The sequence below is a fragment of the Chanos chanos genome, chromosome 3 (assembly GCF_902362185.1).
Source record: "Chanos chanos chromosome 3, fChaCha1.1, whole genome shotgun sequence".
Lineage (NCBI taxonomy): Eukaryota > Metazoa > Chordata > Actinopteri > Gonorynchiformes > Chanidae > Chanos > Chanos chanos.
Genome location: NC_044497.1, coordinates 46425339 through 46452886, shown reverse-complemented (window position 1 = coordinate 46452886; position 27548 = coordinate 46425339). Strand labels below are relative to the sequence as shown.

Below are 27548 nucleotides of genomic sequence, written 5' to 3'. Positions count from 1 at the left end.
TTTTTGCCAGAACCACTGAAGATTGTAATAAGATTCTATGTGGCCCATGGTTGCTGAAAGGCATCAGTGCCTAGGTGATTCTGAGTGCATACAACAAAACAGGTTTACTGTCAAATTGGGAAAACAAACAACTCTGGCTCACTAATAGTATGTGTTCTATTTATCTTGAAATCTAAATTAAAACAAGCCATGGAAACATTGTTTCTCTGCGGCTAATCAGTCTGGAGCACAAAAGGTTCATTTGCATTTTATGGCAGTTAGACTCAACCATGAGCAGTTTCACTTTGTTACTGAGTTACAGTCATGAACTCATTGACCATGTAACTGAACACCGCATTGCCGCAAACCATAAGCTCTGCCTGTCTCCGTAACTCATTGTGAAGGCTAAGTAGTGTCATGTTTTTCTGTGAGAGCTCCAGAAAGCTGTGTACTTTGTATTAGTGTACCCTTCAGGATGAAGTGACTCTGTTTTCTTTAAGTCTTGGGACCCAGAAGGGACAGTCCAAGGATAAACAACTTACATGGCCATTCACATTCAACCTGACAGAAGCTACCGGAGGTATTTGGTTTGTCTCATTGGATATCAGACTGACTCTCTGAGTCCCTCCATTACAGGAGTCAGACACAGGATCACAATGGACTCCAGGATTCAAGTGGAGACTCAGGCCTTAATGCTGACTCCATGTTAGCAGTGTCTGTTGACATGGGCGTCCGGGCTGATGCTCCTGCTGATAAAATTTTGCTGTCTCTCTCTCTCTCTCTCTCTCTCTCTCTCTCTCTCTCTCTCTCTCTCTCTCCTTCTCTCTCTCTCTCTCTCTCTCTGTGGGAGGCTGTGTAACTGAACACCCAGGACACACAGAGGAAGTATAGCCTCCTCTATTTGCCCCAGAGTGAGGTTTGAAAGGTTGTCTGCATCTAATACAACAGAAATGTCATCAATTTTGCAAATCTCTAAGGATTCAGTTTCAGCAGTAGCTGTTGCACAGCGTCAGGACAAGGTTCCTTGTTCATATCCCCAGATTATCTGATCTTTTCAGCACACTGTCCGTTTTTGTTTTTGATGTGAGGCTTAATGAAGACATCAGGAGTTAGGAGTATAGGTGTCATCTGACTTTGTCTCAGTGAAACTCAGCTAGATGATGTAGGTCATTCAAAGCTTTCAGAATTTGTGGAAGAGAAAAGATTCATCAATGAAAAAATAATCTAGACAAGTTTTCTGAGCCAATCAGAGTTGGGTGTAAAATTAAATGACTTCAAAACGGACTCACCACACAAGAACTTGCAGGAAGCCTTATATTCCACTTCATACATATTTTAAATGCTTGATCTTATATCCTCAGAAGTTATGGTTTATCTAATTATTTATTTAAAATCTTTGAGCATATTATTATATAGCTAAGTTATTGAGTTCATATTTAGGTTGGTGCTAAATATAAACCTCTTACCTCTTACCAATAGCAATAACAGCACATGATCATTATTTTATTCAGAATACTGGAAACTTTTTGCAACTGAAACACTCATAGCCCCTCTCCTTTTCCACTCTCTCTCTCTGTCTCTGTCTCTCTCTCTCTCTATTTATCTCTATCTCTCCAGTTAATTAATGTAGAAGTCTCTTGCTTCCTCTCTCTTTCCATCCCACATTTCCTTTACAGCTAAACAAATAGGCCTCATCCAGCCTGCATCTGGTTAATGCAAAACAGCAGACTGAAATGAATAACTAGATTAAGTGTCTGAAGCTTTCTAGGGTTTTTAAGGACATGTCTTTAAGATCACATTAGTGCTTTTTGTGTCTTTTTGGAGTGAGAAATAAACAAAAAAGGGGGAATATCTGAAGACTTTCAATTGTACAAATGCTCTGTGCAAATGTGGCAGTTGCTGCATGAGTACTGCTGTGCACTGCAGTTTTTATGATACAAATCTGTAGGAGAATAGTAATATGCAGTTTGTTTACAGGTGTCTGTCTCACTGCCTGCAGGGGGCTAGTCTTCCTTTGGTGCAGCCAAGCTTTCTAAAGCTCGCCTGGGGCCTGAAAAGTCTCTCCATTGTTCCCTCTGTAGGGCTATTGAGAGGAGTGGGTGTAGCTCTCTCTCTCTCTCTCTCTCTCTCTCTCTCTCCCTCTCCACGTTATTCACTCACTCTTAGTCATGCTAGCTCAAGCAGAGGCTCCTGGCCCATAGTCCACTGGAACACCTAGTCCTCTTGGAGCTGTTCTCCAGTCGGGAGGCCACTTTTCTGGGATAGATCGTTAAACAAGGGCCCCTTGATCATGGAGGTGGTGCAGCAGGCTACACATAACTTATCCCAGTTTGGTCTAACTGATTTTCCAGCGACTTCCACAGGTAATGCCAGAAGTTGTTGATGCTATTTAGCTTAAGGGTACTAGGATGAGACTGCCACATAACTGAGTGCATTGAGTTCATTTTGTTATGTTGCTGGTGTAATATAGTTGTTGCTTCTAATTGTTTCGCACTTAAGGTTCTTGTTTGTGTCACTGTGATTTTTCAGAAGAAAACATTTATCTGAAATAAATTGAATTAGTTCTTAATCAAATTCTTTAGGATTTTTGTTGAGGAGATACAACATGTAAAAGGTCTAAAAAACGAGTTTTTAAAGTGTGCTGTAGCTCTACTTTTTGTAGATTGCCAAGGTCAGTAATCTCAGGACCATAATCTGTCCTTCCCTTAGTGACCTGGTATTTATGAAGGGACATTTCTGAGAAATCCACAGGCTTGTACTAGCCCCTATATTCAATCCCAGCTTGTCTCTGCTTGTGGACTCCCTCTCTCTCTCACTCTCTCTCTCTCTCTCTGTCTCTTTCAGCATATATACACAATACACCTACTGACAGAGAGAGACAAAACATAAACACAAACACACACACCATACATTCATTGGAAACACTTATTCATTATAACAGCTTGATGAGAAATTAGTTGCTAGTGCTGTTCAGTGTTGCTGTTGTTTCTGTCTGTCTCTCTCTCTCTCTCTCTCTCTCTCTCTCTCTCTTTCTTCCTCAGTGTGTATAAGAGTGTGTGTGTGTCTGTGTGTGTAGGGTGCATTTATACATACAAAACAGTCATGATTCAGACTATGTACTGACTGCATTCTTAAGCCCAGACAGGAAGCAGGACATGTGTTTTGTCTATTCCAGGCTAACAATACAATACAAGTGTAATTGTCTATTTTCCTGCCTCCATTTACTCTTCCTTCCTCAATACGTGGCAAACATTTGAATCAAAATTTTTGTTTTGTTGTCACAAGCCTGTTTTAACGAGAGATGAACAAAACTGTTATATTTTTCCTCTAACTCTGTCAGACTATCTAATGGTTCCTTTTGTGTAATTCTGTCAGGAAGATATCATCAGTCCACATCAAAACTGGCAAACGATTGGAATTATTACAAAAAAGTCTTCAAAACCCAAGCTTCTCTAAGCACTGATAAATTTGAGGGTAAAGAAGAGGGTTCAGTAAAAGCATGAGTATTATCTCCCAATTACAGCACACTGTGGTCCTTTGTTGTGCTCCACCTGGATGGAGCTATGTTAGAGAGCTGGTCATTCATTAAGGCCCAGAGAGAGACTCAAAGCTTAAGAGCCTTATGATCTCTGACACAATGAACCGCCCCACAGCAGGGAGGACAGAATGGAGGAGTGGTCTGTGATGTCATAAAGGTAGCTATGAAACTGTACCCAGCAATAAAATGTTCAGTTTCACTTTAATATAGGAGTAGTAGACAGCGAAGATAACATTTTAGCAAACTCAAAGAAGTATCCACTATACTGGTCATGAGCTTCCTTTCCTTTTAAAGCTTAAAGCAGCCTAAAATCATTTCAACTTGACACTGCTTGACACAAGACAGTCAGTCACTCAGACACCCGCTGTTTTGACATGGCTGGTGGAGTTTGTGAGGTAGAGGGATTGTGCTGTGAGCTGAGATGGAATAAGCCATTAAGCAGGACTGCTGAGAGGTAAATGCTCAAGCAGGGTGCTGTTAAGCTTCATCACTGACAGACGGTCTGGGCAGCTTAGACAGGGCTATTGAAGCTTGACAGTTTCACTGGAACTACAGCCAGGTTATCAGAAACCTTGTCCACTGACCATACAGTGTATTTTACAGTGCAGAACAGCTCATATTGTTTCTACCATCATGTTCTTTAGTGTAAAAAAAACTGAACTGTCCATCTATTGTCTACTATCTACTATCTTTTTTTTCTTTTCTTTTTTTTCAGTAGCAAATAGGTGTAGAGAAAAGCCATCCCCCTTCCCAGGGGCAATAAGGCAACTGCATGACGGTTTGTGTTATGAGAAGTTTTTGGCAGAGAGTGTCCAGTTTATTCTGTGTTAGAAGTTTATCAGCAAGGCATGCTAAATTTCTGGAGTCACAGCTGTCATCTTGACGATGGGCATTCTTGGAGAAGGAACTTATCTTCAGTATGTGCTGTGATGGATGCTATGTCAAGGTTCTGAGGATTTATGTGGAGACAAAGTATCTGTTTTATATAAAGGACTGGTATGAGAGGAAGACTGGTATGGAATACTTTCACTATGGGTGCAGCTTACTTTCTCCCTGACACTTCATTCTCTGGGGATTAGAGAAGAGGGGGGGGGGTGGAAAAATAATTCCATTTATTTGAAGAGCACTGAACAGACATAAAGAGTTTTTTCCCGCCTTTTACTTTCTCTCTATTTATTATACCATGCCATTTCTTTCTTCTTGCTTTTCTCACTCTGTTATTCCAAAGACACCATTCTGGCTCTAAGCAGTAAAGTGGACAACAGTTTTTTGGCAGAGATATGTATATTTAATGCAGTGTTGGCTCATACCAAGTTCTCTGAGTGACATGTGTTTTTTAGATTACATTTAGTGAGGAGACTATGTTGTTATCAGAAGTCCAGAGGGAGGCAAACAGAAGGGAAAGCTTAATGATTTTCACACAGTGATGTCAGCAGAAAGGGAGAGAGAGAGAGAGAGAGAGCGCAGATTTCTGATTTACCTTATCTGACCTGCATTTTAAAATGAATGATTAAGCATGTTTTAGTTTCTGATGGAATCTGTCTCTCTCATTTAACAATTTTCTCATTTCCCTTTTGGTTCTGGATACACAGAGGATGTTTATTGGCTGCTCCACTCACATTTGAGTTTCATTACTTTCCTCGTGCTCTTTGATATAGTCATATAAATGATATTTTAGGAGAATTCCACTGGACAGCTATGAGTGCTGGGAGGCAACACATCCATCACATTCCGGGTGATTTCATTATGGATTTATCATAATATTCTGACCATAACTCAGCTCATTACTCAGTTTCTCTGGTCATCCACGTGAGGAGGCAGAACCCTGTGCTTACACTGAAAGCCTGGATGAATCCTCTTCCTCTGTTTAGCTTATTAGTGCACTTTTGAATGAATCTCACCGTTTGCATGTGTACCATCAATTCTAGCTGCTGTCTATGGTCAGCATATAGTTCATTCATCAACAGATGGCTCTTCCAGCATTTCCCCGCTGTAAAGTGGTTATGCAAATTCTTCTTGTGCGTTTTTAATCCATAATTTATACTCTTTCTAACACAATTATACATAGAGGAACATGAGGCTGTATGGTGTGTGGTGAGCAATTGGTCCTCTTCAGACGGCTCTACCTACAGAGACAAGATTTGCTTGGCAGGACTAGGGCCTCTTACACAAGTCATATATCAATATGCTCATTAGTCTTGGCAAAGACTATAGACTTATTGATTTTTGACCAGCTCCACCCTCCAAATAGTCCATTTTTGGTTATGAGCTGACTGACACAAACTATTAAATGTGTTTCCTCTGTCCAGTATCAAGTTATTGCTATCATAAGCATGTCCATAACATATCACGCTGGCACTGTTTACTCGGGTGGTGCCATATAGATCAGAAACCTTTAAGTAAATTACAAGGAAAACATCAAAGTTTAATTTAATGAAAGAATAATCTTTTATTGTTTATCGTGTATGCAGACATCGTAATTGTGAAGCAGAAAAGAAAAAGATCTGTTTGTTTAAGAGAGAAATAAAACCTTTTTCCATCTAAATGAACTGCATGATTGGAAAAAGCATGTTGCTGCGTGCCAACAAATGAAGCCATTGAATGTTCTAGGCTATGTGAAAACATCAGACTGGGGGTTTAAATCAATTCTCTTCAGTTAGTTAACCAAGAGACCAACTGTTGAGGGAAACAGGCACTTGTTTCCTAAAGTCCATCAATCATTCATGGCACATTAGAGTCAGTATGTGTCAGCGTGTGTCCCCATGGTCTCACATAAGCATTGTCACAGCTGCGCATTGAGATGAGGCAATGTCGAACACAACAACAAGCAACTAAAAGACAAAGTGGAATAAAAGTTTACAGTAAACATGCAGCCCTCATTCTTTAGTCCTGGCAACGTCAATACGGTCCCACCAGAGATTCACATCGGCAGACAACAGTAAATTGCTATTGGGGTTGTTTCATCAGAGCCAGAGCTGGCCCAGACTCAACACTGCACTGCAGCCAGAGTTACTTCATCTGGGGGGTTGTGCATACATACATGAGTAATCAGACAAGAACTGCCTTTCGGGCTGATAATGCTCTACCAGTGAGGGTTCCCTGAAAAAAGAAAAAAAAAAAAAAAAAAGAAAAAGTTCCACTCATGTTATGTTGCGTCTTGTCTCTTTCTCTCTGATATTAACTCACTAGGGGCAAAATTAGAGACTGTAGGGAAATTTTTTTAAAATTGTAATTGGTTTGCCAGAGCAAGTGTTTCATCAATCCACAGGCCCAGGGAGGGATGCCCAGAACTTTTTCTCTCTTCTGATGCTGATTCAGTTGTTATTTCCCTTGAGTGTGCCATATGAAAAACTGGTTTGCATTTATTTGCATTGTGGAGACAGGACATTTGACAAAGAGGTACAAATCTGTGAGCCACTGACTAAGATAAACAGGAAGAAACAAAGGGACTAGGGCCAGGGAAATGTCACAGCACTACAGCTATGGCACGCAGCATCATCCTGTTGTGTTTTTATTTAAAAATATCCACACTGCTAACTCTGAAATCACTTGTCTACTGGTGAGAGAGAGAGAGAGAGAGAGAGAGAGAGAGAGAGAGAGAGAGAGAAAGTTGAGATTTGCCATGGGGTTTCTGATTTCAATAAAGACAATACACTTTAGCACTATAGTAGGAGTCACAGTACGTTTGCATGACAATCTTCCTCAGTGCAGCCAGGATTCCAGTGCCTTGCATTGCTAATGTCTCCATGTCCAGACACTTACCACTTTACAATGTAGGTAAGGTAGCTCATCCAGGAGTTCATTCAAAAGCCTACATGTTGAATTAAGCACACATCATTTCAAAAGCCAATGTTATACGCTTTCTCTCTCCCTCTGTGTGTGTGTGTGTGTGTGTGTGTGTGTGTGTGTGTGTGTGTTGCATGAGTCAATCAGTCTGTCTAAAACTGTTTTAGTGTTCCGTTCAGAGTGTAATGAAGAATGTGCCAATGTGTGTTGTGGTCAACCATTTCTGCTTGGCTGTCCACCTCCACCCACAAATGCACAGAAACACACTTGTTAGGGATTTGAGCTGGTAACAGCTGTGGATGAAGAACAGAGGAAGGGAAATATTAGTCACTTTCCCTAGCTCAAGACTTAAGATGAGTAAGGAGGTACAGAACAGCAGGAACAAAAGGGAAGCAAGGGGACTATAATAAGTTCTGGGCTACGGTAGACCTAAAGAATGCAGATGAATCAGTATACCAAGTGAGTGAGGCCAATCACTGTTATCTCTCTCTCTCTCTCTCTCTCTCTCTCAGAGTGCCTAATCAGTGAGTAATTAGGTCAAGGTCACAGGGTTGTTGAGTCTCTCATTATTCATAACTTATCAAGTGGCTCAGCGGCTACTGATCTCAAGAAATGTTATCTATTATTGTTCAAGATGTAAAGGAAGAATGGAAGACCGTGTTTTTAGAATGTGATTTTTAAAATTCTCTTAAGTTTATTTCGATAGAAACATGGTTAAATAAGGATGTTTGTAGGCCTATATATTTAACCCTTCGGCTATTGGAGAATGGAAATTGCAGTAGTCTTTTATCCCTGAAAAAAAGAAGAAAGGACAAGAAAAAAAACACGCCAGGCACAAAACAAACGTTTGTGTAAACCGAAACACTCATGCGCAACAGAAGGTCCGTTAAAGGACTATGGTCAGTTCAAAGAGGAAGCCAACGCTTTTTTGACGTCAGACTTCAACCGTGCCAAAAATGTGCTGCTCTTTTACTCCTCGGTTGCGTTGAATGGAACAGTACAGCGCATATGGGGAGGGGCGGAGTGGTTATCCCATTGTCTCACAGCCGGTGAGCGAGTCTGACGGAGCTAAGATTCGGTGTTGACGGTCTAGTGAAAGAGTGGAAGTGAGTGGGAGAACGGGTTACTGTATTTTGTTTCCCTCGACTGGAACATCCGTTTCATGTGACAGCACCTGAACTACATGCGACAGGGTCAGTATATCCAATGCTTTCCTTTTCTTCTGCTGTCTTGGCGGTTTTCTGTCTTTTTCACGGTGCAAGAAGTGTCAGCTGTTGCACACTTGCTTGCGAATTGAGAACGCTCTCCCGTCTGGGATAGATACAGCTTTGCTTACACCACGTTGCTTACCACAAATGAGACATGAAGTTGATAGATATCGGATGGACTGCTACTTTAGAAACTAAGTTTACTGAGATTGCGTTGATTTCGTTTGGTATTCCGAAATCACACAGAAGGGTTGAATGTGAACGAAATGACTAAAACACTGCGTTGAGGTGAATCGTTTTCTCAGTCAGAACCGTAGTTCTCGTGCGGTATGTGAACATGTTCGGTATGTAAGTATTCCATAAGAGAAGAGCAGGAGACGAACATCAATGTGTGGGCTGATGTACACATTCCACAAGACAAATGTTTACAGTACGGTCTACAGGGGTGTACTGGACTTGCAACGTGAAGTCTTATGAATTATTCAACGCTAAGATTTTTTTCTTTTAAAGAAAAACACTGCCAACTTACTCTTCGCATATCCTTTTATGGAGTTTCTGATTTTGCTGCACATAGGATAGTGATTGTATATAGAGAGAACATCTCACCCATCCTCACTTGTTTACGTTTCTTTAGAGGTGGCATCTTTCTTTCAGACACACAGGCAGTGTGCTATGATGGGTAACTCAGATTTCTTGTAAAATGAAATTGCTCCACAGGATGTACTGAAAATGATGAATATCTAAATCTGGTCATACAGCATTATTATGCAGCTCTATGTATCAAATCTGTGCCTGTCCAATATACAGTCTTATTTGTGCTTAGAAATATGATTAGAATAGAGGAATTACATCTTTCTTCAGTACAGGCTGGTCTCCTGGTTGTGTTACTGGATTTTAAATGCGGATATTTCAATGCACAGTCTTGCATAAGCATTGGGGGTTTTTGGAGGGGGGGGGGGGGGGTGTAGCATCCATCTGCATCTCCCAGTTTGTTAGTACTGCCTTCAAACCTTCTTGAATCAGAAACAAAAGGTATATTTCAACAACTATTAATTATCTTTGAACCTCCCAGTTGCCATAATGATCAATAGCATTACAATGGCCAGTGTAACTCTCTGGAGGTATTGCAGTATTAACCAGTGACCGTCTCTGATCCTCTAACCAATCAGAGAATGGTTCATGATCATAGGAGGGAGGGAAAAGATGAGGAGGGTTGTGGGGTTAGAATAGCAGGATCAAGGTCAAAGGTGCAGATCTTAAAGAGGTACAATAAGCCTTAAACATTTAATGCAGGGGGCAGGTAGGGGAGAGAGGGGGAGGAGAGGGGGATAAAATGGTCATAGTGAAAGCTGGCCTTAGATCATTAAGCTTGTTTAGAGAGTAGATCAGTCCATTTAACTCATCAAGCTCAATGTGGGACATGAGTGAAGTCAATAGATGGAAGAGTGGAATGGATTGGAATCTCTCAAGATAACAGAGAGGGATTATCAGAAGGTAAGAGTAGAAAGTAAGGTCTTGTAAACAAGGTTCAGGAGGGGAACAGAGGAGACTTTAAGATGGCTGTTCAGTCGTGTGTTCCTCAGTACTGGTGTCCACAGCTGTTTCTTTTTATTTTGTCGCTCCTCAGTGTGTCAGTTCTATGTGGCTAACTCCAACCACACAATCGCAAACATTTCTTTATGAGAATCTTTAACTAGTGAAGTCATATTTGTTTTAATGGGTTGCCTTAGAGATTCATCAGAGACACATCTAATTTTCTGAGAACATGGGTTTCTACCACAGTGACGTCATGTTAAGTCATTATAATATCATAAGGTATTCATATGTTGACAGTATTGGGACGCCACAAGTGGATTTACATGCGTTTTATTCGATACATGTTGTAATCCCGTCTGAGAGTTCAGAGGAACAGACAGCGTTGAGATGAGATTGCTCTCACTGTGGGTACTTATGTGATTAATGGTGTTAAACCAGAAGGACACCAGTCTGTCTCATGTCCGCCATGGAATGGAATTGGCTGGGATGAAAGAATCTAGCATTGGTACAGCAGGGAGTAGTTTGTTGTGAAAATAGTAAGGGTGTGATGGTTTTGTACCCAAACCGAAAACGTGGTTCAACAGTCAGCGGTTCAGTTCATGTGAACCACTGATTCTTTATTATTTTTTATTTTTCCTGCTGAAGTGGCATGCGTTGAAGACCCCTACATGCATTGAGATAAGTGAAGAAGACCCTCATGGCTCATTCAAATCTCCAGTGTGGCAGTGTTTTGCTTTTGCTGTTATGCACGACGATGGAAATTGTTGTTTTCTTGATGAAGAACCTTAAAAGATACTGATACTCCCTTAAAAGAACTCATGCTCAAGTTTAGTTTTCTTATATTCATTTTCTACGAGAAGAACCTAAACCTAAGAGGTACTGAAGATTAGTTTTCTTTCATTCTCATTGCCTTGAAGAGCTTTGTTGCTATTTGTAGTAAATTTGTTATTTTTTTGTTAACAGAGTATATGTTAAAAAAGAAAGAACTTCAGTTCTGGGTTGGTTCATCTTCTTTCAAATCAAACCATGTTACAAACCGAATAGTGACCCAAACTCTGAGATACACCCTCAGCTGTGAATAGGGTGAACTGGTACACTTCTACAAAATAGTGTGTAGACTTTTGGTCCCTCACAGTAGCTCTTCTTGATTATCACAGAGCTCAGTCTAATAAAAAAACACTATTGCACTCACTGTGTTTCAAGTCTACTACTCTACTGCTTCTGTTACCCCAATGCAGCATCTCTTCTTTGCTTTACAAATTCTCTATTAAGCCTTTGCATCAGATAATTTCAGCCAGTGAAAGAAGGAGTTAATAAATATCTGTTGATGGTAGTTGTCAGACTCGTCACTGTTGAAATGACTTGTTCAGGTCTGGAGTAAGTATGGAAACCACCTGGACACACTGGTATTGCAGGAGCCTCTTAGAAGTATTTGGCCATTATTAACCTGAGTCTGCAACACACCTGTCCTCGCAGACGTCTTTTAACGCTGTGTCAACAGTTTTGTCTGGGAGTAAAGCAGATGACAGTTAATAAGTTTTATCGAAGCAAATATGAGAAATTCCAGTCATTATACGGGAAAGTGGTAGCGTCAGGTGGTTACTGGGAGACTGATTGTGAAGCACCTGTCTGAATGATGTGTATTGTTTAATATGTGCTCAGGGTCATATTTCTTTCAATATATCAGTATGAGAGCATCAAAAGTTTTATTTCAAAAGCTGTACTTTTCTTTAACTTTTTTTTCTTTTCTAATAAAAGTCAATGAAGGCAGCTCCAGGAATTTGTTGATGCAAGCTGTTCTATTCACAGTTTGTAGCCTGAGGCCTGTCTCTCTCTCTCTCTCTCTCTCTCTCTCTTTCCCCCCCAGCGTGCCGCTTTGGCCGTCACACCCTTCTTAGCTGTCTTTGGGAGAGTCACCCTTGCAAAATGTATGCTGTGAAAATGGGCAAAGACATTTGATGTGGACTGGCTTGCTGCTTCTGTTTACCAATACATCAAACAGTAGAAGAAGGGAGGGGGCGTGAACGACAGGCACGCAGTGCACATCTGTCATTTGTTTAGCTTTCCCTGCTTTAATGCTGACTGGTGGTGGCATGCATAAGGATCTTGCTTCTGTGCGTGTGTGTGTGAGTGTGTGTGTGCGAGTGCATGTGTGTGACAACACCACAGCAGATGGCCTGTAAACACAGTTTCAGCCCAGACCCGTGCAGCCAGTCCTTTTCCCTCTCTTTTGCCTCTGAGACCCCCAGCATGTAAAAGCCGTAGTCTCATGAATCTCTTCAGGCTTGGCTGGGGAGTGTGTGTGTGTGTGTTTGTGTGTGTGTGTGTGTATGTGTGTGTATGTGTGTGTGTGAGAAGTTAAGTATTCCTCCATACTTTTGTTGAGTCTGTTTCTTTCAGCTTCTGGATCTGGGCTTCAATTCAATACTTTAGGTCTGGTTTCACTCACACTTTGGGAGACTCCATGGCCGTTATGTAGAGAAAACTCTGTGAGTCATATTAAGCTTTAGGTCAACAGATTGTGTGATTTAGTGATCAAACACCCGTCCTTTTTTCATCAAAGCTTTCAAACTATGTACTGTAGACGGTCTTTGTTTTGTCAGTTATAGTCTGAGCATATGTGGTTTGCCTTGTGCTATACCATGTATTCTAGAACTTGACTTAAACACTCACATCAACTTTATGTTTGATTGTTTGGTCAACCACTAGACTCCCCATAGATTTTTTTGGTTTGCCCAGACAGCTAACATAAGCCAATAAGTACATATAAAAAGACAAACAGACCAAAATACTACAGTGTCAAGAGAGTCATCTCTTGTCAAAAACTACTCTCAGAATACATTATGTATTTGGATTTATGTGGTGTTTTTTGCTATGGATATACAGGTAATGGATTCACCGATGTTACTGCACCTCAGATTCCTTGTATCTGTTATATTTCTCATGGGTCTATAAATACATCTTTAATGGTCCACATACTGATCTCATCTCCAACTAAATCAATGACAAGGACAAATTGTGGTCTCAGAGGGATAAAAGATAGCAAAAAAACAAGTGAATGCCATGAATAATTTAGTCAGTGGTCCTAATCATTTTCCCATTAAACAATGTACACACAGCATCCATCCATGTCAGGTCTCAGATGTGGCTTTCAAATTCTCATCATTATCTCTCACACACATGTTGATGAGGCTTGTCTGTCTGCAGTTTGTATTGATCTGGTTTAACCCTGTATTACAGAGGTCTAAGTTTCGAGCTTATTAGTGGCATAGTAATGGTTCTTGAGTTTGAACTGAGACCTTTTTCTTTATGCTGAGCCCACCATTACACACACACACACACACACACACACAAACACACACACACACACACACTGATTTGAGTGGTGACTTGTCCCATGGCAGGCTTTTGAACATCCTGACAGTCAGCCTTGTAATTCTGGACTCTTAGCCTGTCTGTGTTTGGCCTTCAGATAAGAGTCACAGCCTAAGGCTACACACCCTTAATCCTTCACTGGAGACAAATGATAATACATGACAATGGTTAAAAGCTACAAAACCATGTACAGTGATAGGACTGAAGTCACTGTACTAAACCTGTTTTTTAATTTGTTATTTTTTGCTATGGGGCAAAACCCTATTGGATATCCTTAAGAGCCACGTGCCTGCATTTGTGCTGAGAGGATGGTAGAATGGTCTCTTCTCAGCCAAACTCTAATGATAGGTTACAGATCAACTGCCGGATTTCACAGAAGCCTAAGCGTTTATTGCACCTTACCTCGTAATTATGCTAAGCCTTAATTAGCTGTTGACTAATGATTTGTTGGAATTCCTTTTCATTTTGAGCAAATACCCGAAACAGCAAAGAAACTCATCGAAACCAATGATTTATTTAAAGTGTAATAATTGTATATTTGCATAATCAGTGCAAGTTCTGCCTGTCCTCTTCTTTTGAGCTGTATAACCTGTGTTTTTAAACAATATTCTCACATTATGCAGAGAAACAAATCTGTAATTATGCATGTTACATGTGTTTATATCAGTGCAGCATAATGTTTTGCACACGCAGTGGAACTCCATGGTAATTACAGTACCAGTTAAATTAGATTATAAATACTCCTCTACCAGGACTGTCTCATATGATGTGAGACCTCACCACTGGACTGGTGTTTGTTTGGTGTTATTATTTAAACAGTATATAAGAGATACTGCTGTCATTGACTCTTGATCATTTGACATTTTGTCCACAGGGGGTGACAGGGAGCGGATGACAGCTAACCATGAAACGTACCTGCTTATGGCCAGCACCCAGAATGACATGGAGGATTGGGTGAAGACCATTCGCAGGGTCATATGGGCACCTTTTGGAGGAGGTGAGTGGTTCCAAAAATTTTTTTTTCATGTATATTTAGATGTATAGCTCATACTAATGGTAAGATTTACGGGGATTATGATCATGATGCTGGACGTTATATTTATGTGCTCAATAAAAAACACAGCATGAGGATTGGATGTTGACAAGTGCCATGTCTGAGTGCTGCATTCCGTCTTTCACAGTTTAATTTCTTTCTTTTGACTGAGTGCAACTCAGTGGCTTCATAGTCCATTAAAGACATAATTGCTCTTTTGAAGTTGGACACTTTAAATCCTGCTGTATAAAATCCAGTTTGATGTAGTTAGTCATGACTTTAGTTTTTGTGAGTTTGATTTTGCTTATTATAAAAGTGCTTATGGAACCATATATTTTTGTGAACTTCCCTGAATATGTCTTTTATGAAGTGGGATAAATTGTAGCTGGATCTTTTTTTTTTTTCTTCCGCACATTTTGTGGAAGCAGCCTGCTTACAAATTTCGGCTAATCGCCTCACTGATTGATTCTCTGTATGAGTCTCAGAATAGTGGTTTATAATTCAACCATTTTTGACTGTCTAACTGTGTATGTGCTGATTGCACTGTGTGCACTGAGGATGTATTGATTGCTGTTTCCAGACAAGCAGGCAACCGTGTGTGTGTGTGTGTGTGTGTGTGTGTGTGACAGACAGAAAGGGTTATGTGACATGAATAGGGCAGCTCTTCCCTGCTCTTGTGTCTGTGGTGCAGGGCGTTTGTTTAGTATTGCAGATGACTGCACTTCAAAAGACCCACGCATCAGCTAGAGGACTCTTTACACAATAATGGCTGCATGCTTAAGCTACTCTCTCTCTCTCTCTCTCTCTCTCTCTCTCTCTCTCTCTCTCTCTCTCTCTCTCTCTCTCTCTCTCTCTCTCTCTCGCTCGCTCTCTCTCTCTCTCTCTCGCTCTCTCGCTCTCTCTCACATTCATATACACACACACACACACACACACACACACATTCACACACACATACAGATTTTTTAACTTTACGTGTATGGTCCCACACACTGAGAGCCCAGTGAGCAGTTGAGGCTCCTGGGGTGTGATTAAAATCCTTCGGCACGGAGGTTTAGAGAGAAACCTTTTACAGAATACGTCTCTGTTAGTCCAAGAATATCGTGTGCGCTGCTTTTCCCCATATCCCTGTCTGTGATGTTTAATTTATTACCGACCCACTAAGACCAGAGCCCCAGGAACTGGAGTTTGGTCCGCACCACTGGGAGATAACGGCACTCCTGCAGTGACTCAATGCAACTGGCAATGTTTGGAAACGGGCCTCTTAAGGCAAAGATAGTGGGTTTTTACAATCTTTTATGATTCTTACTAGCTTGAGTCAGCACTGCTGTTAACATGTAGTGCACATTCATTCGTAGTCTATTTAATTTATAAATCCATTTAACATAAAACTGACTCAAAATGGGGTTGACCATCTTTCATGAATGTCATAGATCGCAGTCTAGCACTAGTCATCATGCAGAAAACATTTTATAAGCCAGACTATGAAGTTTGATAACTGGTCAGAAGAGTATACGCTACTGCAAATATTGACATTTATCTCCCTGTGTGAAAGTGTATGTATACATGTGTGTCTTGGTTTGTCTTTGTGTGTGTGTGTGTGTGTGTGTGGCTCCCTTGGGTTTTTGTATCAGTGCCCCTGTCTAGTTCAGGAAGTCAGGGATATTCTATAACAACAAAGCCTCTGTGTGTTTGTGTGTGTGTGTGTGTGTGTGTGTGTGTGCTCCTCTGAAATGAGACGTTTGCGAACTTTTCGACTTTTGAAAGTGAAATTGCCCTGTATGGTCAACTGACCTGCCCTGAGGTCAGGGGTCTCTAAAGTCAACAGTGTACTCTATCAAGAGTGTAAAATTTCCATTGTGTTAGCAGCCCACCCAAGCCCCTTGCACCTGTGCTCTTTCCTCTCCTGCTGTTTCTTCTTTTATTTGTCTTTTCTTGGCCTGTGACTCACAGATCCTTAACTTAGTTAGTCTAATGTGTCCAGTGACAGGCGTACTGATTACTTCAGAGATCTTACTCACCATATTAAATGGAATGGTAGGTTGACTTAATCCATATCCAAACAACTGTGAAATTAAATGTTTTTTTCACTTTGTCATGCTTTAGCTTTTCCCTGACTTGTCCTCCTCTGACATTTAGAGAGTTCTCATCAGTTAACCGAGTATTGATGCGAATTTCAGAAGTACACTCAGTCAATAGTAGTGACTGTGGGTTGGGCAGCGTTTGAAAGCACACACAAAAGAATGCCAATTTGTCTCTCAGAAAATGAGCTTAAACTCCCTACTGATAGCTCACCTTGACCAAAATGAGTTCTACGCTGTAAATATGCCTGGGGCAGAGCTGTGGATGGTCTATTGACTGTGACCAGCTCTCATTTCAGCTGTAAAGGAGCTCAGTTATGTCTGGCTTAGTCATCATCAGGCCGCATATTTGCTGCTGTTGACATGTCTAGTCTCTCCATTCTCTGAAAATGAAAAAAAGAGTCCCTGTGACTGCTGCTAGAGAGAGGACAAGAAAAGGAGAGAGAGAGAGAGAGAGAGAGAGAGAGGCCTGTGTTTATTAGAAATCTTTATAAAAATGTATCACGCAGAGACACACCAGATATATTAGTTCTCATCAGATAAACTCAGGTCACATTATAATGAGAGAGAAAGAGAGAGAGAGAGGTAATACTCAAATCCATCAAAGCAAAGCATCTCAAGTAGTGTGCTGTAGTGTGTTAAAGTGATTTAAAGTGATATCATGCAAGACTGCTTAAAATTCTTCTTTACCTGCCATCGCAAAAAAACATGAAAAATAAAAACAAATATATTATTCCATTTGTATCTTTTTCCGTGTTTAATTATGTAGATGAGAGAAAGACTGCTGGGCTAAATCTATCAATCTCTGTGAAATTATAATAAACACATAACTTTAAATTAGATACATGATAAATGTATAACTGTGAAGTCATAAACCTAACTCTCCTGGAAGAAAATTGAATAAAACAAATTTTTTAAAGTTTTAATTTATTCTCGTAAATATTATTTACTATATATAAGTAGTCATGGTCACTACTGGTCATGCTGGATGTAATATTTTTACACGTTTACCACTATGACAGACTTTAGGTTTTCAGCGAGGCTTAAGTTAAAACCACTCTGCCTAATCACGCCTGTACAGACGAGAGGAATTACGAAGAACTCGAGAGGATGGCTACATTGAAGTTTGACTCGGTGAGGGACTTAGCTGCTTTGGTTAAGACCCCTTGAGAGAAACAGCATATTTCAGTTTCAACCTTGGTCCCTTGAGTCCTGCTGCCTTCTAGACCCCCTCCCCCCCCTTGGGTAGACATTCTGGTTTCAGTCTTACCCCTTTTAATTCAACCCCTCTGCCTCTCTACTGGTCATTGCACAGGGAGTCCAGTGCACTGGTTGGGAGAAGGTATGATTTCAAACTGAGCTGGATGAAGTTTTCCTCAATCATTTGCTTCAGTTTGATTTTGCGACAGTTGTCCCATCGCCAGACAGTTGAAGCAGTGAGATTGGATTGGACTGTAAGTGAAGATTGGGGCCATGCCATGTGTATTTGTTGGAAGGAATGAGGGCTGTTTTGTGGCTGTCATTGTTATCACGTGGGATTTCTCCTCATCCTGGTCAGCAGGGATTGCCTTTCCATTCTGTTTGCATTTTCTGTCCTTGTTTTTTTCTGATTAGCGCAGTAACCAGACAAACAGCAAACGGTAGGAGAATATTGAAGGAAACTGATGCACTTGGCAGAAATGCTTTGCGAGCTTTTGGCAGCTCCTGTCTGATTGTGTGTGTGATTTTGTGTGTGTGTGTGTGTGTGTGTGTGTGTGTGTGTGTGTTCATCTGGATGTCTACGCATGTGTGTGCACACTAGAAGCAGGGATTAATTGCCTGTTGTATTGCTGGAAATCCAGCAACTGAAGCATAAGGAAGTCAAAGTCAGTGAGGGCATTCTACTTAATGCACACCAGGAGTTTTCAGAGGGCAGACTGAAGCCAACTCAGACCTGAAAACTAAAGCCAGGGGGGATTTAACAAAGACACAAAGCCTAGTTCAGACTGAATACCTTACAAGAAATTAGGCAAAAACGATTCCAGGGCGCCAAACTTAACATTCAGTGGAAAGAGGCAAAGGACGAAGAGGAGAGAGGGGATTTTTCTCTTGAATATAGAGTAAGACCAGTTAAAACTTGTGGATGCACTTTTCTGCACTTTTTCAATTTCGGGCACAACTCTCCATAGTCGAAAGTCTCAAGCCTTGATATCTCTCTGTGGATACTGATTCTTCAGGATCTCCAATAGTTGTTCTTCCACACTAAATCTGGTTGGATTCATTTAAAGATTTCTTTTTCTTTATTTGTAATCTACGTCAGGCATTTAGACCTGAGAAGGAAGTCAGAGTTAAGATTTTGAAGCTTTTCTGCAGTCATGGTGGAATACTTAACATATTTTCTCTCTAAATGGAAAGAGGCTAACCACTAAAGAATACCTTCTGAACAATGAGGTTTCACTGCCAAAACAAAGTTACCTAACAAACAGTGAGTAAAATCCAAAACAACAACAAAGAATTCAAGTCTTTGTGAAGAGAGAGAGAGAGAGAGACAGAGAGTGAGAAAGAAGATGAGAACACTGTATCACTGTCAATGATCTAAATTTCTTCTTTTGATGCGGATGTTACCATGCTAGCTGCTTTCACAGTCGCGTCCTCAAATTATCCTCCATGGACTGGGATGACAAACATGAGAACGAAACACGAATTCGTGAAACAATTTGAAGGCCATGTGGACGTATTTTTTGTCTCTTTGTATCTGGGCTCTTATCAGACCCAGTTTTGTGGGAAAGTGTTTGAATTGTGTTATGGATTTTTGCTCATCCTGTAAAATGCTGGAAAACAGAGACTGTGCCAGTAGTGCCTTCGCTGCCTTGTCCTATCACAGTTTAATCAACAGAAACATATACAGGAGAATACTGAGTTGTGTGAACATCAAGAGGGGTGAGTGTGAGATCACAGCGTGTCAGTCGCTGATTTAAAAAGAGCATGAGTGTCAGAAGCAGATGGTACACAATGACATTTTTACCTCAAAGTGTGATTTGGCAATAGCAATCTCATGATCTGAATTCATCTTTATTGAAAGTTCGCAATAGCCTGAGTATGTAAATTAAAAGAAAATATGCTTCACTTGGACACAAACGGTAAATCGCAAAATGTTTGTCTTTTCAGGTTCTCATTTACGCATTCGTTCCAAGTGATGCTCGGAAACGCATTTTGTATGAAAAGCGCATCATTTAATATTTGGTGAAAAAATCTTACTTGACCTTATTGATATATATGATGTTAAGGGAAACAAAGTTCACAGGAATACCCAATTAGAAATATCTTGACATGTTTTTAAGTTTTGTCAGAATAACTATTTCTAACGGGAGAACACCTAATCTGGTTGTCCTTGTGGACTGTTTGAACCATGTGCACTGAGTTTGACTGTGTCTGGAGACCTGGAAAGTTATGCATATCCAACGCTTCCAGGAAGACCATCTTAATCCCCTTTCACTCTCTATCCACATGTGACCCCTTTAATGTGAATCACACTCTTTTAGTTGAGTGAAGAGGACAAAAGGAGAGCGAGAGAGAGAGAGAGAGAGAGAGAACACCTGTGTGTGACAGTGTGTGTGGTGTCTGTGTGTGTGGGGAGGGGGAAGAGGGAAAGAAAGAGAGGGCAAGAGGAAGTTTTAGATTTAATTGTTTTTTCCCCCTCAGCAGAGTGTGTCTGTTTTTTGTTTTGTTTTGTTTTGTTTTTTTTTCATGGAGGTCTACGTTCGGTAATTAATTGTGGTGAATGATAATGGGCCGAAAAGAGAAATCACGCCGCCACTGGATTAGAACTCATATCAAAGCCTTTTTAGCTGCACTTTGATTTTTTCTTTTTTTTTTTTTTTTTTTTTTTGAGGCTTTGAGAAATGCCAAGTGGAGGGAACATTCTGCTTTTCTGAATGGCCTTTCTGTCCTGTTTAATAATAATCTCTCTGAAAGTAAGATCTGTGGTATAAGACACCAAAACTCTAGGTATGTGTCCCTTAACATCATATATATCAATAAGATCAAGTAAGATTTTTTTAATGAACACTGAAGATTAAGAAATTTGTGTTCAGTATTTCAAACAACAATGCATGCACTTTTTCAAATCAAAATGGCAGTAAAAGAAAGACTGGGCATGAAGTGTAGATAAACATTGGACAGGGTCTGACAGGAATCAGGCAGATTGTCTGGGTATATCTCACACTGGATGACTCTGAACACCTGAGGACCTCAGGTTTTAACCAAACATTCTGAAATACAACTTTCTTTCATTTTCTGGACTTACAGTGTAACATTAAACTTTGCTGTCTGTCTAACACTGTATTTGTGTGTGTGTGTGTGTGTGTGTGTGTGTGTGCATATTTATGTTTCAGGAATCTTTGGCCAGAAGTTAGAGGAGACGGTGCGCTATGAGAGGAGGTTTGGGAATAAAATGGCTCCCATGTTGGTGGAGCAGTGTGTGGACTTCATCCGTCAGAGAGGTCTACGAGAGGAGGGGCTGTTCCGCCTGCCCGGTCAGGCCAACCTTGTGAAAGAGCTGCAAGACGCCTTTGACTGTGGGGAGAAACCATCATTTGATTGGTACGCCAGCACGCAGAGTATTAACATGACAACCCAGTCTGATTTATGTAGGCTGTTCATAATAACCTGATAACTACGTCTGACTCTCTCTCATTCAAGTGTACCTTCATATAACCTATAATAATAAATAAGTAATTACGCATTTTAGAAATATGTCGTAGAAGTAAAACAGTACACGTAAATATGTAAATGTATTACTGGAGTTAAAATGAAAATTTATCTCTGTATACTTGGACCATTTCATAGAACATTACTTACACAAAGCATTTTTAGGGTGATAAAAGAAAATAATCAAGGGCGGAAAAAGACGATTCTTCTCACTAAAAACATCCATCATTTCTCACCATATCCGCAAACCTGGACACCGTCGTCATTTCCAAACTGCATGCACCTCATTGCCAACCTGTCATAAGCCGATTTGGCTGAACGGCATTGCTTGGTCCAGTCAGTCACGTCATTTGTGCCATTCTTGGATTAAATCCATAAATCAAAGGAATAAAAGGGTAATGAGAAGTTAAATCTAATTCATAAACCCAACTGACACCACGGTGTGTTGTCAAAATGAGCTCAAATTGGCCAGTTTGAGGCTGTGTTGATGTTTGTGTGGGTTTTCTCCACGTCTGAGTGGGAAGAATGGCACCTCCGAATGTGACAAAGCGTCAGAAAAACACATACTGCGTCTCTGTCTGTGTGTATGTGTGTGTGTGTGTGTGTCAGTGGCAGGTAGTCTGACTGTGTTTACTGCTGAGTTTTATATGCCTTATGTCACTCATAGCGCATGAAGAGTGAGTGACAATATCTGATAAAATGATTTCCAAAACTGAGGATTAGAACATGTATTTTGTGTGGCCACTTGCTTCACTTGGCTGCATTCTTATGCGAGAGTACAGAATTCTTTCCTAATATACCTTTAAACAGAGAGGTTCTGAAATTAAAACCTGCCAGCTGTATATAGTCATATCAACCATTAACACTGCGTTGGCAGGATTGGCAGGTAACACAGACTGAACTTGTGATGGTGTACAGGAGCTCCTATGGGCACAAAGATCCTGAGAAAGTCATAGCATATTAAATTGGCGTTTTAAAATGGCCTGTCAGCTCAGACATTTCATTTTGAAACTTTGCCTGTCATCCGTACGAACCAAGAGAAGGAAAGAGTAGGATCCACTTTACTGAGTCGTTCCAGCCTGCCCTCTGGGTTATAATTCAATGTAGGTCAGTAATTAGGATAGACTTTAGATATAGTGGACAAATTTCTACAAAGAAATGGCAGGCTCTGCATTTTTATTATGCTAAGCAGTGCAAATAATATGCATACCAGGCTCACATAGGTTTTCACTGTGTCAGTGTGGTTTCAATATTATGTCTCCACATTCAGCGTTTTTTCTGCCAACCAGTTCTGAAAGAAGAGCACACTGCATATTTAACACGGTACATATTTAGACACTTGGAAAAGGAAACGTATGGCCTGAAATTTAGGTGATAATTAAGGCGAGTTTGCACACTAAGAGTGGTGATGGTGGTGGTTTAGGCCATGATTATTCTGTGTGTGCATTTGTGCTTTTGTGTGTTTTTACGTCTAAAGGGAAGGAAGGGGAGGCACACACACACACACACACACACACACACACACACACACAGACACACAGAGTTAGAAAGTGGAATTTGAAAAAGAAATTGGTGCGAGAGAAAGATGGAGAGTGTTTTTGATCCACACACACACACACACACACACACACACACAGAGTGAAGCAAAACTGGGACACGTAGAACTGTGACATCAGTGATAAGTTCATGATGATTCTGAGGCTGGTGAAGGATGTCTGCTCCACCCCCGTGGTCTCACCCAGGCAGAGAGGTGGCCATAAATCTTGCCTGAAATGAACTGTCGGGACCCTTGTTCTTCCGTCTGATTGTCATTCACCATAGGGACACGTGACAGCACTGGTCTCAGCTGATTTAGAGCTCCAGTTACCGGTACTGTGTCAGGTGTCTCTGCTTAGATTTACTCCAGCTCCACCCCCAAGCACCCTGGACCCTCATTCATCTCCTCTAGGTTGTCAAGTTTTCGTTCAATCTCTCAATCTCTATCTCTGTCTCCCTCTGTCTGTATGTATGTCTGTCTGTCTGTCTGTCTCTCTCTCTCTCTCTCTCTCTCTCTCTGCAGCAATACAGATGTACACACAGTGGCATCTCTACTGAAGCTCTATCTGAGAGAGTTGCCCGAACCTGTCATCCCCTTCTCTAAGTATGAGGATTTTCTTGCGTGTACCAAACTCCTCAGTAAGGATGAAGACGCTGTAAGTATTTCATTATTCTTTTATTTATGATTTTTTCTTAATTTGTTTGTTTCATCTTTGTTTTTAACGGGTTGTTTTTTCTTATTCAATCTAGTTCAGTGAAGAAAGCATTCATTTTGTTTATTCTTGGCGGTTGTTGACAACATCTCCTTTGACAATCTTTTTTACATTAATAATACAATAATGTGGTGTGGTCATGTAAACACATCACATGGCAGATTGTAACCTACTTTAATTATTTTATTTATTTTTAATTATTTTGGCTGTTTCATCGATAGAATTGGCAAGCACGGCCCCCGCAACACACACACAAAAAACAGTCTTTTCTCACATTCTCGCTGACTTTGTGATGTTTCTAAATTTTCTCCATCCAAATTGGATGTGGTAGCTAGCTGCAAAACCCTGAATATTGAGTTTCAGGATGTTTCGCCTTTTCTTTTTTCTTTCTTTCTTTTTTTTTTTTCCATTCTGCTTTGGGGGCTAAACTATAAAACAGGGTTGACCCTCCAGGGACAGAACTGCCCTCCCTTTGACTTTAAACCTCAGACTCACACCTTATAAATTACATATCTGCCTGGACTGCAGCTATCAAATTGTCTCACAGTAAACGGAATCAAAGCACAAAGAACACAGAACACATTGAATTTAAGGAGTCCTAGCGGAATAAGATTTTCATCTCTGACAACCCCACTGGTTTCCTATACATATTTTTTATTTTTTACAGTTGATACATTCATAAGTGCAATGGAAGGTCAAGGAAAGGTAGGATTGTACAAGATCAGTTTAGATGTTGAAAACCGGCCCTCTTCCGTAGCTCTGCCAGGTCAAAATGGATGCACGGTTGTGAGGATCCTCACAGAGAAAGGACATATCGATTGCTACATATCGATGTCTAAAAACAGCTTCTAAATGGAGAACTGATTAAATTCTAATTATAAACGATCACGGTATTACGTGTTTAATTGATTATGCTAAGAGCACAAATGACATAGCTGCTGATAATTAAATAATGTAGTTATACCATGAATTTTTAATAGCTATCAGTAGTACTTAGGTAGTTAACATAAGAATCAGTCTCGATGAGGTATATAAAATAGGTTGTGACTGCAGTGTGTCTCCAGGTGATTTTGTGAATGCTTAGTAGAGATCATTAAATGAAACACTGAAAGAAGTACCAGTATAACTTCGACAAGGATGATTCTTATTTTGACTGTGATTTTAATTCTTCTTTCTTTGTCCAGGGAATGAAGGAATTAAGAAGACTAGTGGAAAGCCTACCTCCTGTGAACTATAATCTGCTCAAGTACATATGCAGGTGCTACCTTCTTACATCAGTAATTTACATGTTTTTCAGACAATAAACCTGTATAATGATACCATATGTCTGTTTGGAGGAAGAAGAACTGACTGAGTTCTCGTTTTTCTGTCATAGATTTCTCGATGAAGTGCAATCCTATTCAGGAGTGAATAAAATGAGTGTACAGAATCTTGCCACAGTGTTTGGGCCAAATATACTCAGGCCTAAGGTGGAGGACCCTGTGACAATTATGGAAGGTAAGCTAGATTTACATTTCTTATGGCTGATTTTTCTGAACTAAAACTGTTCAATCAACATTACACTTTGTTTTCTGTGATGCTCAGTACTCTTGTGCCTCTTTGAAGTGTTCTTTTGAATGTCTTCTTCCTCAATGTCCCCTTGATCTTGGTGTGAAAGAAGACTGTATGAGGCGTATCCCAGGCACTCTCTGTCTGTTGCTCTGAGAAAATTCTTTAACTGCAGCTTGACTAATCCATAGTTCCATGCCATAACCATGATTTGACTGTTTATTTTTGTACAGCAAATGTGAATTGTCTCCTTTATCGGCCTATGAAGTAATTTTTGTAATTCGGTTGCCCTCCTAGTCAGTTAAGCAATTTTGATCTCACTGATCTATCATCATATGATTTTTTATAATTATGATTTTGCAATTCTGTGCTTCAATGACATAAATGTAATCGATCTCTTCTTTGCCTGTATATGGTGTAGTTATATGGTTGTTCTCTCTGTTTACAGGTACTGTGTTGGTGCAGCAGTTAATGGCTGTGTTGATTGGGAAGCATGATGTGCTTTTCCCCCAAGATGAAGACAGTCCCATTGCCCTGGAGCTGTGCAACAACAACAACAACGAACCACATAAGCGGCCTACAGCCGGCCAGCTACAGAACAAAGAGAACAACAACACCACAGTGGTCAGGCACTGTGTGTGGGAGGCCCCCGAATCGCCCACCCACATCCCAGTCGACAATGGCTCGCCACACTCTGGGAGCCCCCGAAATGGACTTACAGGCCGATTCGATGTCACCCGCAGTCCACCGCTAACTGTGAAGAAGAACCCAGCATTCAGCAAAGGCAGCGGCATCGTCACCAATGGCTCCTTCAGTTCCTCCTCTTCCTCCTCTACTGATGCCAACCACGAGAAAGGCCAGATGATGCCAGGCTCTGCAAACTTACAAATCCGGCGCACAGGTACCCTGAAGTGCTCAGGAACCAAGATGGGCACCAGCGGGGTCTCTAACGGACTGGTACGGATGGGCATCTCCAGCACAGATGTGGTTAATGGGACCATTAATGGACGTAATGGGCTGTGGGTGCCCAACGGGGCCGTGACAATGCGTGAGGGCAAGGCAAGGGAAGGTGATCAGCAAAACCGACTTTCCACCTACGACAACGTCCAGCAGTTACAGCAGCAGCAGCCCAGTCTGAGCAGCAGCTGTGAGGACAAACAGAGTGTAGACAGCGCCACCTGGTCTACCTCCTCCTGTGAGATCTCCTTACCAGACAACTCCACCTCCTGCCGCTCCTCTACCACCACCTGCCCTGAGCAGGACTTCTTCGGTGGTCACTATGAGGATCACATTCTGGATGGGCCCGGGCAAGAAGATGGTGGGTTGGTTCCGGGAGACGCAGAAAGGAGGGCTGGAAATGGAGGAGGGAGAGGAAGCCGGGCAACGAGTAGCAGTGACAACAGTGAGACATTTGCGTTGAGTAATGGGCCGACCAATCACAGTGCACTGCACAGTCTGGTGGCCAGCCTTAAGCAGGAGATGCTCAAACAGAAGAGTGAATACGAGGCTAGAGTAAAGAGGTAAAAAGAGCTCATAGTCACAAAATTAGGATAACAGTCTGGAATCCAGCGCTACTTTAGATTGCTTAAAAAAATCAGGTTTAACTATGTACTCTTTTTGTGTATTTTCTTACATGATTACCCAACCGCTAGTATTGTTACAGATTTAGACATTTCCACATTAATGTCCTTGTACTCAGTATAATTATATTGAATGCAATTGTAATAATACACACATTCTCTCTGTTTCTCTGGTGAAGTTTGGAGCTTCGTAATCTGGAGTTGGAGGCAGAGATGGTGAATCTTCATGAGGAGCTGGACCAGGAGAGGAAGAAGTACACCATGGTAGAGATCAAACTCCGCAACGCTGAACGAGCCAAAGACGACGCTGAGAAGAGAAATGAGATGCTTCAGAAAGAGATGGAGCAGTTTTTCTCCACCTTTGGAGAACTGACAGCAGACCCACGCCGGCCTGACCGGGCTAATGCCATCTGGATCCAGTGAGAGGGTGAAGGACAAATTTCAAGGACAAAGAAGGAGAGAAAATGCCATTTGAATTAGATGACAGGAGTGTTGATATTTGGATTCAGTGTATTCTTTAGCTATTTTATGTCCTTGGTAACTGATCTTGGATCAACTATGATTATATGGGTCTGCTTCCGATTCTGAATATGCCTGCACCCCTTTCAAGGGCAGATTTGTTCAGAAATTAAAATATATGTCAGAATGCTGCCCACTGAGCCAAACATCAAACTGATCTAAGACCAGTAACTAAAGACATAAAAGGAATATACTTTCTGGATCCAGAGAAAGAGGGAAACAGGTAAATACCATTTGGAACCAGAGGAGAATAGAGAGTATACCTCATCCTTAAAGAGGGAGAGAGAGGAAATACTCTTTCTATCCAAAGAATGACACAAGGACATTGCAATACGAGATCGTTGGAACTGCGAGACTTAAAGGGTTTTGACTGTTGAATTTGGAGACAAGTTGTCATTCGTCTGACTGAGACATAGCCTTACAATAT

General features: G+C 40.9%; 1 protein-coding gene across 2 annotated transcripts in view; it reads left to right on the top strand.

Annotated features, from left to right (window-relative positions):
• Positions 1–27275, top strand: part of arhgap24 (Rho GTPase activating protein 24) — an 86164-nt gene extending 58889 nt beyond the window's left edge. The window contains exons 4-10 of one of the 2 annotated variants that reach the window (XM_030768769.1): positions 14297–14419; positions 20910–21117; positions 23285–23417; positions 24659–24732; positions 24850–24971; positions 25471–26542; positions 26782–27275. In XM_030768769.1, coding sequence (XP_030624629.1) covers positions 14297–14419; positions 20910–21117; positions 23285–23417; positions 24659–24732; positions 24850–24971; positions 25471–26542; positions 26782–27025 — 1976 coding nt within the window. In that variant the 3' untranslated portion in view covers positions 27026–27275. Of the gene's footprint in view, positions 1–14296; positions 14420–20909; positions 21118–23284; positions 23418–24658; positions 24733–24849; positions 24972–25470; positions 26543–26781 lie in introns of those variants that run through there. The other variant, XM_030768770.1, reaches the window with a different exon arrangement.
• Positions 27276–27548: the final 273 nt, after the last annotated feature.